The sequence below is a fragment of the Folsomia candida genome, unplaced genomic scaffold, assembly GCF_002217175.1.
Source record: "Folsomia candida strain VU population unplaced genomic scaffold, ASM221717v1 Fcan01_Sc009, whole genome shotgun sequence".
NCBI lineage: Eukaryota > Metazoa > Arthropoda > Collembola > Entomobryomorpha > Isotomidae > Folsomia > Folsomia candida.
Window position 1 is genome coordinate 3,002,570 of NW_019091201.1, and position 12,713 is coordinate 3,015,282.

At 39.3% G+C, this 12,713-nt stretch overlaps 3 protein-coding genes and 1 long non-coding RNA gene across 6 annotated transcripts; 3 read left to right on the forward strand and 1 right to left on the reverse strand.

Annotated features, from left to right (window-relative positions):
• The first annotated feature begins 285 nt into the window (after positions 1-285).
• Positions 286-2,384, forward strand: LOC110854274 (suppressor of lurcher protein 1). The gene is made up of 7 exons (XM_022102698.2): positions 286-723; positions 784-1,066; positions 1,321-1,520; positions 1,593-1,697; positions 1,774-1,876; positions 1,949-2,077; positions 2,158-2,384. Exons 1-7 carry the CDS (start codon positions 639-641, stop codon positions 2,339-2,341), a joined length of 1,089 nt encoding a protein of 362 aa, XP_021958390.1. The 5' UTR covers positions 286-638; the 3' UTR covers positions 2,342-2,384.
• Positions 2,385-2,489: 105 nt separating this feature from the next.
• On the forward strand, positions 2,490-3,491 carry LOC110854088 (S-phase kinase-associated protein 1). The gene is made up of 4 exons (XM_022102485.2): positions 2,490-2,618; positions 2,687-2,872; positions 2,968-3,084; positions 3,155-3,491. Exons 1-4 carry the CDS (start codon positions 2,610-2,612, stop codon positions 3,329-3,331), a joined length of 489 nt encoding a protein of 162 aa, XP_021958177.1. The 5' UTR covers positions 2,490-2,609; the 3' UTR covers positions 3,332-3,491.
• Positions 3,492-3,533: 42 nt separating this feature from the next.
• Positions 3,534-4,066, reverse strand: LOC118436622. Its single transcript, XR_004835595.1, has 2 exons — positions 3,724-4,066; positions 3,534-3,663 (listed from the first exon to the last, which is right to left on the reverse strand). It is a non-coding gene; the product is annotated as an uncharacterized LOC118436622 (long non-coding RNA).
• A 2,980-nt stretch (positions 4,067-7,046) lies between these two features.
• LOC118436542 (myb-like protein AA) lies at positions 7,047-12,672 on the forward strand. Of its 3 annotated transcripts, none has more exons than XM_035854863.1 (8): positions 7,047-7,588; positions 8,087-8,689; positions 8,772-9,371; positions 9,448-9,785; positions 9,868-11,642; positions 11,723-12,096; positions 12,174-12,311; positions 12,529-12,672. In XM_035854863.1, the coding sequence occupies exons 1-8, from the start codon at positions 7,444-7,446 to the stop codon at positions 12,534-12,536; spliced, it is 3,981 nt and encodes a 1,326-aa protein (XP_035710756.1). In that variant the 5' UTR covers positions 7,047-7,443; the 3' UTR covers positions 12,537-12,672. The 3 variants fall into 3 exon arrangements, with proteins under 3 accessions (XP_035710756.1, XP_035710758.1, XP_035710757.1); XM_035854865.1 differs by having other exon boundaries at positions 12,174-12,209; XM_035854864.1 differs by having other exon boundaries at positions 8,775-9,371.
• Positions 12,673-12,713: the final 41 nt, after the last annotated feature.

Consider the following 12,713-nt stretch of genomic DNA (forward strand, 5'->3'; position numbering starts at 1 on the left):
TGATAAGCGCCATGTATTCTTCTTAATCTTCTTCTCAATTCTGTGAGACTTTTCCTCAAATTAAACTTTAATTGCGTTATTGTCACACGAGAATTGCGTGATGCAGACGTAGACATGTAAATGTGAACGGATGTTCCACCTTGTTGAAGTGCTTAATAATGGTTTGTTGGCGTTTGACATTTTACTCATGTTTTTTTTATTTTGTGAGGAAAAATATACATTTTTGCAATTGTGCATGTTCATGAAGGTCAGAAGTCAGAATTTGTGCAGTCATGAGAAATAATTATGTACAAAAGTTGACATGACTATTGAGCAGTACAAATGCCGATGCGAGTATAAAACTCGTTTGTATCCCGAATTTTGGACATGCATGACGAGGACCAAGTTGATCTCATCTCCCAACTTTTCTCCGACTTTCCCATCATGATGATGCTGACTTGCGCTTGCTTCGCACTTTCACCCACTTTCTCTCCCTTCTCTGCTACATAGCTAAAAATATGTATATCCAGAAGAGATCTGGCTCCTGTTAGACGTGTCTTGTTGTTGTGATCTCTCGCCTAACTGGAAAACAAAGGCCAACTGTTTTTCAAATTTCTAAGCTTTCACTTTGAAAAATAGCAATAAAATCGAGTCTCAAAATGCACACGGCAAAAAAACTGCAGCTATGCATTTCCTTTTATATACTTGTTCGATACTCCGTCCAATCGGCATACTTGGACAATGGTAAGAATTTCTAAATATTTATTTAAAAATATGTTCCTGTCAACTGTTTACTGCTTTCAGTCCCCCGTTGCATGCCCCTCGTCCAATCCAATGAGCACGAAAAAAACGGGACATTCTCATCCAACGACTACCCTTCCCACTATCCGGCCAAGACGCATTGTCGATTCGACTTTATTGGAAATCCTAAAGAGCGGGTTAAAATAGTTTTCACCGATTTCAACCTCTACCATCCAGACGGGGCGTATTCTCAGGGGGACAGGTTGTCAAATAAGGGCGGTGGACACAGCGTCAGTCAGAACCAGCGAGAACGTGACGAGGAACGAAGGAAGGAAAGGGAGAAAGAGTGAGATTTATGCACATCCGTGTAATTTTGTGCATGCAATGACTTCAGTAAAAAAAAAAGTGCATGTGTTACAAAACCCAATTACATGCTGCTACACGTACGTCCTACCTGCAATTTTGTGGAGGACACACCCAAAAAACTATCACTCTCTCAAGCGTGTAGCAGAATAATGACATTTTGTACGGCATCACGCCAAAGTTTATTAGTAGTTAGTGACCAATGTATGTACATAATTAATTACTATTTGTATACAGTTGCTCTGGGGAAGATGTGGACGTTTTGTCCGCCTTCGTGTATGATGCTGACGACAATCTGGATCGAATCGATGACTACTGCGGATCCGCCCCACCCCTCTCAATTATGTCCAGTAGCAATAAGCTCACCCTGGAATTCCGTTCGTCCACATCATCCCAATATGTGAGAGGCTTCTCTGCACTTTACAGCTTCGTTGAAGGTATTTAGTAATAGTGACTGACTAAACTAATTAAAATGGTTGGATGATTTGAGTTGGCATGATTTTTTTAAGATTTTGGGATAATGACGGGTCAGCAGGCTAGCGGATATCCGTGCAGATTCATCTTCAACTCGACGGAAACTAGTAATGGGACTATTGCATCTCCAAACTATCCAGGTATGCAGAATCATGCAAATTTCCATGAGTGAGAGTGCAAAATTCGTGTCTATTTATCATGCATTTTGCATTGCAGGACTCTACCCACGAAACACGGAATGTCACTACTTCTTTAATGGCAAGGATAACGAGCATGTAGAGCTGCATTTCACATATTTTCATATTGATGGAGTTCAGCCGTAAGTTGAATGTTTGAGTAAAATATCTGAGATGCATCAAGGGTAATAAAACTTGTACATTTTTCATTCCAGGTGCGATGATGACACATATTCTGACTATGTCGAGTTATCCAACTACATTCCAATCGATAGAAAATATGATCGTAAATGTGGCACGATGGAATCTGGGTTTAAAGTTAAATCTGATAGAAAGTTCTTTCGGTAATGAATACTCATGAAAGACTCATGAAATCTGATTTTATGTAAAATCTGACCAACTAAATAATTTTTCTGCTTTATAGGGTCAATTTCAAATCGAATGATCGCTACGACGCTACAGGGTTCGAAGCTACGTACCAATTTACCGACAAAGCAAACCACCTCACAATTCGAAACATTAGAAATCATGGTCAAATCCCTACATTTTGGATGACACCGCATGTTTCCATCCTCATCCTATATGCAAACATGCTTGTTCTTATGTAAATGTACATAAATTGGGCATCAATAAAAATATTTATTGGCACTATTTCGGCATCAATTTTTGCATTTTTTTCCATCGTTGCCTGCCCAACGGATTTTCCACCGTCGTGAAAAAAATTAATACCCGAATCCAATTTTGAAATCGGGGTAAAATTTTTAGTTGGGCGGAAAAAAAATTCTTCTTTCCAGTAAATAAAGCTTATCATCGACTACTCCCACTTTCAAAAACTTTCTTGGCGTACGTGACACCGTGTGTGACTACGTGATCAAAATGCCTGACGTAATATTTATGTTCATCATGTTTTGTTGTGTTTCCCCCAAAAAAAATAAAATTAAAAATTTCCCCAGGTCATTCTTCAAAGCTCTGACAATGAGAACTTTACCGTGAGTCTGGAAGTGGCCAAGATGTCGGCGACGGTGAAGACCTTGCTCGAAGATCTTGGTTACGCCGAGGACAAGCCGGATACAATTCCCTTACCGAACGTTCGGGGTGAGATTCTACGACTTGTGGTCAACTGGTGCAATCAGCACAAGGTAAAAATGTCTACTTACCTTTTAATCCGACTTTCATGAAAAATGTAAACAAACTTCGACAAACTCTGATACATATATCCTTTTTTGCTTTTCAGAACGACACCCCTTTGCCCGAGGATGACGAGGGTCGTGAAAAACGGACCGACGACATTTCTCCATGGGACCAGGAGTTTCTTCGGGTGGAGCAACCCATCCTGTTCGATCTGATTTTGGTACAGCTAATGATAAGACCTTATCCATTCAAACTTGGAAATAATAACAATTGAATTGTCCTCTTTTAAGGCTGCCAACTACCTCGATATCAAAGGGCTTTTGGACGTCTGCTGCAAAACCGTGGCCAACATGATCAAAGGCAAGACTCCTGAAGAGATCCGAAAAACCTTCAACATCAAGAATGACTTTTCTCCAGCGGAAGAAGAGCAAATTCGCAAGGAAAATGAGTGGTGTGAGGAAAAGTGAATGAATCAAATTTTTAGTTTCTAGCAGTCTCCAAAGTTTTCAGTGACATCCAAAGTATTCGAAAAATATCGAAATATGAGTTAAAGTTAAATTCAAAATATTATGTCATAGATAGTCCTGTAACTCGGCATGATTAATGATTTCATCAACCCAAATGTAGGAAATTAATCTATATAAATATACTTCTGTACATATACAATGGTTTTGGAGTCAAATTATTTTTATTTTAAAATTTCACTATACAAAAATATATACAAAAACATTTTATATTTCCAATTTCTTTCCAATTGTAAAGACAACAGTCAATCAGCCCCGTGAATCAGCCCCGTTTCCTGTACAAAATTTGTAAAATTAGTCAATATTTAATTATTAATTATAAATTCTTCACTTACCTTTACTTTCTCCTGGAGAAAATTACTTTCCCCACCCCCACCCCCAACCCCATCCCTTGCGTCCAGCCTCAGTCTGAGACATCTGAGCCAACCACGCCAAGGCAAAGATTGCAAGGGCTGCAGCCTTTCGGGCAACCGAAGTTTGGTTTCGTCCAACTTGGGAAGTCATTTTTGTCAAAGTTTTTGGAAAAACTTGCTAGTTTTCAGAGATTTGTATTGGTAGTAAAGTAGTTGCCGATGATTTGATGGTAAATCCCCGTTAATCTCAGCCTTTTATACCAAACTTGAACCATTTGGCAAGAAGAATATGCACAAGTTATGAAAAAAAAATTACGGCCATTTCTTCACTCCACCTTCAAAACTTACGTCTCAAAGTCTGGGGCGACGATGTCGAAAAAATAGATTTGAAGGTGGTATGTCCCATTTTTTGAGGGAGATCCAACATTTGTGGTATTTCTAGAGCCGTGTAGCAATACAAAAGGTGAGATATTATATCATCGATTGACGACGACGACAAAATTGTCATGAGAGGTTTAAAAACGCGTGACGAGTTTTTTGTGTGCAATGCAAGCAAACCCCACGTAAAACAAGTATGAAGCGACTTACTCACGCATCCTATTTGTCGAATGGCACTTGAACAATTTTTCAATACGAGGACGAACTAAAATGTGAATTAGTCACAAGGGTAAAATTCTTACGAGAATTTTTGTTGCCGTAAGTTAAAGGACTACTTGGTCCTAATTTTGTATGGCACAAGAAAACCCAACCATGACGGGATCATAGGTATGCACATAGCGAAGTCGTCCACCTTTTCATGACTTCATAATGTGCAACAACTGCAATTTTGCAGTTTTACGTTCTAATCATGATGACATTTCAGAAAACGAAAAGTGCAAAATTTTCGAAAATAAAATCTGAAACACAACTCAAAATGTGATTACTGCATTCTCGAACCAACGAAGCGAGATGTTGAGCTACTATTTCTTGCATTGTCATGTTTAAATTGATTAAATCCGTCGTCGTTGTGTGTTCAATAGGTTTGCCTAGTTGAAATTTGTGTTTTTCGGTTTATTGAACACGGCAAGAAATAAAATGGTATATTTATTTGACGATTTGGGATATATATTCAAACAAAGAGGAATTATTCAAGCAAAAAAATCCTGTTGCACATTTTTTTATTAAGTAAACGATTGTGGAAATTGCGAAAGAGTCAAGTCCTAAAATTAGTAAGTGAGCTGTCTGGTCTTTTATTACGAAAAGGGCAATTTGTGGTGGTGTACATGTCGAAAACTTTGTAGACCTTAAGATTAGTTGGGCAGTCAATCATGTGCTAAAATATGCATCGTTATAATTTATTTAGCAAACATAGATAAATAATTTTTATTAAAAATGTAGATTTTGTTTTTGAAATTGGAGAACTTCAAAGTTTTCGAGTTTATGGCAAATCGTGAGAAACCGAATTTTATATTCAATTAGTTCTGTTATAATTTGTGGTCACCTTTCCCTTGCCTCGAATTCAAAATAAGTGAGATGGAAAGTTATCTAGTAAATTTTGTCTAGTCAATCTTTGAATCAGGAATTGACACGTGTTATACACACAATCAATATAGGAAATAGAAACAGGTTTCATTCAAAGATCGGCTTAATTTGGTGGTACCATGTTCAACGCAATATTTTCAATTAGTTATAGACTCTCAACCACATCAAATTCCGTGAGGAAGTGCCGCACGGTGGAAAATGTAAAATTAATTTTAGTTTAGCAGATTGAAATTTTATTCGCATAAAATCGAGCGGTCAGCAGAAAGGAGTTTTTTATGTCGAACTTGTAAAAATAATAAATAACATTTCGCAATATTTCATAACTGTCCACGGACAATAAATGTTGAGCAATGCAGAGCGGATAGATTAGATCGACCTTGGCAAATCTATTAGCACATACATTCTGTAAATAAAATGTGATTCTATTTACAACAATGGGAACACTAAATAAAACGATGATGCACTACACAAATTGGGAAATAAATAGTGTAGCATTTTATTTTTGCATGTGCAGGTCAAAGATGCAATTTGTGGTAAAAGACCGCACTCTTCTTCCAATTCGTTCCTACATCATGACCGCAAGTTTCTAAATGACGCGTTTATAAATATTATTAATTTGCTTGAAGAACTCTTTCAAAATTGTTACGTTTACACGAAAGTTTGGTTAAAATCATGTCCGATTGATTATGCATATGTGATCGATTGTTTCCTCTTCCTTTGCAATTTCCTAAAAAAAAGCCGTTTGAAAATAAACAATTTAGAATGCGCAGATAAGTGATAGCCTTTGTCACCTGATAATTAATTATGTTTAACCTTGACTATTATTTTGATAGTGTCATCACGATGGAACAATGATTGGCATATTTTGACAGTCGCATAATCTACCGTATAACCTTTTCACCTTGAAACAGCAGAAAATAATAATATTATTTTATACCAATGTTTTTTTTGCTGATGATGAGATTTGCGATTTTGCATTATTAGAAATTTCTGCAGGGATGCAATTTTATAAAAAGAAATGGAAAGTAGTAGTAGTGAACTGGATTTCAGACATGTCAGAAATGATTGATAGGGAAAATATGTAATGGTGCACCAATTGTTACCATTATTTTGGACGAGGTTTAATTTTTCCTTAAAAATGTAAATTAGCAAAACGAGGTTTTCACGGCGTGTTAAGGCAAACTTTTTGGTGGATGTTCGCACAAGAAGAAGAAAAAAAGTGTGACAATAGAATTAGTCTGAGAAATTGGTGTGACTTGTTGAGAGTTGAGCTGTCTGCGCTACCAAAATTACAATTACAATTTTATATAATAGTAATGATCGCACCTCCTTCTTTGTGTTACAAAATCATAAGAAGAGCTATTTTGGGAAGAATCAGTGGCCGCGGAAGGGTGGGGACAAAAGAGGGACAATGTCCCCACGGTTGTTCAATGTCCCCATCATCTCCCATCTTATACAAACCCCTCCCTCCCCCATCCTACAATGTTAATGTCCCCAGATGTTCCCACGGCTTCCGCGGCCACTGATAACGACATGGCATTATGATGATACAGAGATGTACTTGTAAAAGATGGGCGGTACTTAATTTATCGAGCTGCAATGTTATCGTTCATTTCATATTATGCTCAATTATTTGGCAAAGCGTTCCACTTTTGTTTGTCCTGAAATGCTGGGGATGGATGGGGATGAGATGGAGATGACTTATTTACTAATCCTAAGATATATGTAACTTTTGGTAAATAGATGGATACATTTTTCTGATTTAGTTTACCTCGCGATCTTCTCTGTCATCATTTGAACCATCCAAATCAACAGTTTTTTGGCCCAATTCAAACCTCGAGTTGGAAAATCTTACAGTATCAGAGCACTTATCTTCTTTAGTGTGGAAGATGACGCGACAGGGACAAGGCTGCAAATAATTGCAAGATTGATACAAGTTTTTGTGACAGGGATTAATAATCAGTTGTGCAAATAGATACTTTGGTGAAAATTGATAAAATTACTCGAAATGTGACATTTGACGAAGTTGAAGAGTATTTTATAACAGTTTTTTTACGTGGGTAAAACAAGGTTTTTGGAAAACCATGAAATTATACCTCTCAAGAGTTTATAATTACAAAAGCCGTTTGTGTAATTACGTAAGTGAATTAAGTGGTTTTCAAAAAATTTTCTAAGTGAAACATGAAATTGTACATTTGGAGATGGACAGACAGCACAAATTCGGTGCATTTGTGGCTTCTTTTGTTACAAATTACGACTTTTTCTTCTTCTTCTTCTGTCAGTGCCAATATTTTTAGTCATGAGCATAACGCCTTTAATAAGACGGGTAAGTACATATACAAAATTATGATAAGTTCCTATGCATAAATATATTGTTAATCAGGTTAAACAACTTTTGTCACTTTTGAAAATTGAAGCATTTACAAATTTTTGCATAATCATGGTTCAGCCTGAATCGCTTGTCACGAGGCGTAAGTCAAAGACTCGTCGAATTATGTAGACGGATGTCACAATTCATGCGTAAAGTACGCTAGCTTAAAATCAATTCAACCCAATCCAAAGTTTTGGTAAAGTGTGGGTAAGGTGATCGATCAGCCATGACACGTGTCAAAATATGCTAAATTCACACAAAATAGAACACCAAAATTCTAAATGGTTCAATTCTAAGAATATCTAAGTTTGGTTCAGGTTAAATACATAAAAGCGAAAGTGTTATTGCGTATCTTAAACGTAATAATTTTGCATAATCAGAAAATAGCTATTTATGTAAAGCTTTAGTATTTAACAAAATTTGATGAAACTGAATGAAATTATTACACTTTAGATGACCCTCCTCCCGAATTTTCCCCCGCGAGACGAGGCCCCCAAGGAGGTCCTGACCCCGACGAAACTTTAGAATCTTTAGCATCTTACAGAAACGTTTTACAATTTCCGTTAAGAAATTTTACCAAAGTTGCCACAATCAGGTACACAAATGAGGATACCAAACCCAGCGAGGATTATAATGATAAGCACAATAACGACCATAACACAAGATCTAGCAATAGTGGCAATAATGGCAATAAATACAAACCAGCCCTAGTTCTCACCCTTAGTCTCAAAAAACCCCCCGCGTTTACAAAGATTGGAATAAATACATCCACCGAGGAGCCACACCCACTCGAACTAATAGAGCAGGCAACGACGGCTCTTATCACGCAGGAAATTCAGAACTCTGTAAATCAAAGTCTGGGAAATAGTGTCAATTCGCAAGAAATCAAACCATTCAATATTCTCGACCGGTTGCGAAACCTTTCGAAACAAAGGGCTCGAAATGCATCGACCGGACCGGGGCTGCATTTTGGGATTAAGAATTATGGACAAAATTCTCAGGAAAGATTAGACGGAGGAGGAGGGGATAAGAGCAGCAGCCAAATAAAACATCCAGGTAACTAACTACAAAAAATTGGGGTTATCTTGATTAATTGCGACACGACGACGTCTGGAATAAATGGGGTTTTTGTTGTTAGCAGGGCCAAATGTCAACGTAAAAGTCACGACCGTTTCTACAAAAGTTGTGGCGTCCACACCCACTCGAAATGGTGACTATGTATCCTCTGAGGAAGAGGAGGAGGAGGAATTTAAGTCATCACTCCCAACCTCGACCATCCACCCGTACAATTTCATAGCCAGTTCGAGTCCATCCTCTTCTCTAAAAATACCCAGACTGCCACCAATTTCTTCCATCATATCGCCCAAACCAGCCGCACCAGCACCATTATCTCCCAATTTTTATTCTACCACACCAATTGTTCTCAAAGTGGGGAAACTATCTCAAAATTTAGAACAAACCACTCTTTCTCCCCCCAAGTCTGCAGACGATAGGATAAACACTGGCGAAACGAGAGTAGCCATCACAGCCGACCAGGTATCGAGTGGTAACCGACCTACGAGTAGACCTTTTCATTTCACAACGCCACCACCCACGCCTCCTCCGCCCTCGACCACGGTGAGAGAACCGTCTCGCATAAATCACTATCATCGCCAACACTCTCCGCACAATCATATCTTTGCCCCCACGAGAGATCCGGTGTCTGATGTGGATAGTGACGACGATCTTAGCGTGGAAGGTAGAAGAAACTAATTTAAATATATCGTGAATTTTCTCATAGTAGAAGAATCTAATTTTTTTATATTTCTTTCAAGATTTCCGAGACATTCGCGTCGCCAATGCGCTATTTGGGTCAAAGGTCGGGACGGATGTGAGCACACCGGGTCCAATACAAAATCAAATCCAAGTCACTACAAATATTAAAAGTGGTAGGAATAAGGTTTCTGGGGGAAGAACTGCTTTCTCCCCTCCAGCAGCACCTCCACCACCACCCACGACGACAACGACGACGACAACGACCACGCTAAGACCCCCATCGTTCTCACCATCAAGGAATGATAGGCACAGACATCAGCATCTTGATAATAATGATGACGATGAAGACGAAGATGATGACCCTGATCCAGAAGAATACTTAAATCCGTTAGAAAAGGTAAATGCATTATATTTTTAAAATAAAATTTTACCATTTTACAGAGAAATACGTTACCTTATTGGATTATTTTGCATTACAGAACTTTAAGAATCGCCCCTCCGTTAAAATCGTCACCCCAGCTCCGACGCAACCACCAACAACGCGACCCCCGCAGATCATTCCTCAACGAAAATTTACCCCGACAAAAACCAACAATTTCTTCTCTAAGAGTAAAGAGAAGGAATACGTCCCTCCAAGTCCGATCCCCTCTCCAACAACGTTACCCGCCCCACACTCTGCCTCCTCGGGAGTGAAGAGTTCCCACGCGGCCGTGAATGACAACCTCCCCTTTTACAAAGAACCAGGTGGGATATTCAAGGAACATGCAAACAGCAATGACAAGTATGACGATGACGACTCTTCCCTCGCTGATAACGAGCTGGACCAAGATCCCGAAGACGATTTAAATCCAAACTTAAATTTGAACCAGGTTGCCCACAATTCTAACAAGTCTCCCAACGTAAAGTATTCACCGCACGATGGAAGACAACATTTTCAACAACAAAATGTCCCCCAAGCCGTTTATCCGACCACGAATCCCAACCCATTTCAATTCGTCCAACAACAACAGCAACCCGTCGGAATTGGATTTATACAGCCGCATCAACCTCAAAATATTTATTTCCAACCGGTCGCCCCCACTCCGTATTATCAACCACAGGGACAAATTTACCCCACGCAAGGGGCACCGGCTTTCGTGCCTATTCAGCAAATTCAGGGCTATCAACATCATCAACAACAACAACCGTTAGCAGCCCCACCAATTTATCATCATCAGCAACAGCAGCAACAACAGCCCCCACCTCGACGAAAATCTTCCCGTGACCGTGACCACTACGCCGCACAGCCAATTGCTCCTAAACCAATTAATCGTGATAATTTTCCATCTCCAGATGACCCAGATTCTGACACCTTTTACGGTGATCCTAGACCAAACACCGCAAAATCAAATAATAATAAGAACAATCCACAACCCCCACCACAACGGAACAGTGTTCCACCTCCAGTCCCACCAAATAATAGGAATAATAATAATAGAAATCAGCAGCAGAGCAAAAACAGTAAGAACAATAATACCAACAATAAGAGGAGACAAGATCCACCCCCGAATTCGGACAGGAGAAGAGGCCCAGACGAAGAAACGGAGGAGAATGACGAAGAGGAGGAGGAGGAAGAGGAGGAGGAACCCGTCCGAGCTAAACCACCACCACCTCAGCCACCAAGACGACAACCACCTCCACAAAACCAAGTGCAACACCGAAATTCAAAACCCAATAAAAACGATAGAAGCGACGATTATGATACAGACTACATCGATGAAGGAGAAGGCGACCGCAGACCGAATAACAACAACAATCAGCGAAATCGTGGAAATAATGACAACAGAAGAGATTATGATGGCGACTTTAACAATCAACGTCCCATTTATGACCAACCATCTCATCAAGGCGGTCGAAACCGAGGCGGTGGCGGTGGCGGCGGTGGTCCAGGCCATTTTCGTGCCTCTCCTGTCGATCGCGGTCCAATTCGCCCATCTAATCACGACTTCAACTCCCCCAATTTTGACCATCCCAATATTCAATATCCAAATAAAGAACGTGGAAGTAGTGTCCCACACAATAACCAACCATTGTTCAATCGCGGCCCAGAGTATGATCCGCGAGGATTTGGCGTCGGTTTTGGACCAGCCCCACGAGCCAATATTCTACTCGACCCAATCTACACGAGAACCATAAAACAGTACGATGAGGAAAATAAGAAGCCCCCACAACAGCAGCAGAGGCCAGCCCAACCGATAAGAAATAATAATAACAGGTAAGTAGGTTATCTTTCGCCCTAAAAAAATCATCCATTTTATCTCCAATTTTCTTCTCATGTTTTTATTTTTCTTACAGAGATCGCCAGCAGAATGACGAAAGACATGACCCAGACGAAGACGATGACGACCAAGATCGTGGTCACGATGACCGTGAAAAGGAACCACCAGCGCGACGTCGTCCTCAAAAAGAGCAAGAGGAGGAGGAGGCGGAGGAGGAGGAAGAACCGGAAGAAGAGGAAAAACCGGCGCCAGCCGCAGAAAACGAGGACGACGAAGACTCGCCATCCCCACCCCCTCGAAAGGCAGAAAAGGAACAAGAAGAGGAGGAGGAAGAGGAAGAACCGGAAGAAGAAGAAAAACCGAAACCAAAACCGGCCGAAGAAGAGGAAGAAGCAGAAGAGGAGGAGGAAGAGGAGGAAGAAGAAGAACCAGAGAAAAGAAAACCACTTGGTAAAATTAATATTCGCTTTCTCTTCTCCCTAAAAATTTGATAAGTCCTTATCATTCATGGCAATCTTAATGTTTAGGAAACCGTCAAAGGAAGGGTGGAGATGGACAACAAGGTAAAAAAGTGGAAACTTCAAAGAAACCCCCACCAAATGAAAAATCGGGTGATTTAGAAGACGACATTAGAGGAATTGAAAAGGAGTTTGGAGGAATATTTGGTGATTTCAAAGAATTTTAAATAAAATCTTTTCTCTTTCCTCCAATTTATTATTTAACAAAAAATAAATGCATAAATTATCAATTAACATATTTAAATACTAACTTATTTAACTTAATAGTTTTTGAACAAAATGGAGCACTTTTTAATTGCCCCGTTTTTCATGTGATTATCAATTTAAATATGCAATTATAATAATTTATGCTTTATATTTACAGCAGGATAATCAGTGATGGCTGCTAAAAATCAGAAAACTGGAGAAAGCAGCCTTGTTGTTTAATCAAATATGACACAAAATTATCCTCCTATGTAATCGTTGTCGGTTATCAATTAAATTATAACAAATGAAGAAAGTTTACTTATCCAAGAATTTTTTAATTAGGGTTCTCATAAAATCTCATAT

Bases quoted from the DNA above. Each gene is read 5' to 3' on its own strand.
- LOC110854274 (XM_022102698.2), top strand. From the start codon at position 639: ATGCACACGGCAAAAAAACTGCAGCTATGCATTTCCTTTTATATACTT. The intron at 1,067-1,320 runs GTGAGATTTATG...ATTTGTATACAG, and splicing joins AGGAAGGAAAGGGAGAAAGA to TTGCTCTGGGGAAGATGTGG. The intron at 1,698-1,773 runs GTATGCAGAATC...TTTGCATTGCAG, and splicing joins TGCATCTCCAAACTATCCAG to GACTCTACCCACGAAACACG.
- LOC110854088 (XM_022102485.2), top strand. The intron at 2,873-2,967 runs GTAAAAATGTCT...TTTGCTTTTCAG, and splicing joins ACTGGTGCAATCAGCACAAG to AACGACACCCCTTTGCCCGA. The intron at 3,085-3,154 runs GTACAGCTAATG...TCCTCTTTTAAG, and splicing joins TCCTGTTCGATCTGATTTTG to GCTGCCAACTACCTCGATAT.
- LOC118436542 (XM_035854863.1), top strand. From the start codon at position 7,444: ATGAAATTGTACATTTGGAGATGGACAGACAGCACAAATTCGGTGCAT. The intron at 9,786-9,867 runs GTAAATGCATTA...TTTGCATTACAG, and splicing joins ACTTAAATCCGTTAGAAAAG to AACTTTAAGAATCGCCCCTC. The intron at 12,097-12,173 runs GTAAAATTAATA...CTTAATGTTTAG, and splicing joins AGAGAAAAGAAAACCACTTG to GAAACCGTCAAAGGAAGGGT.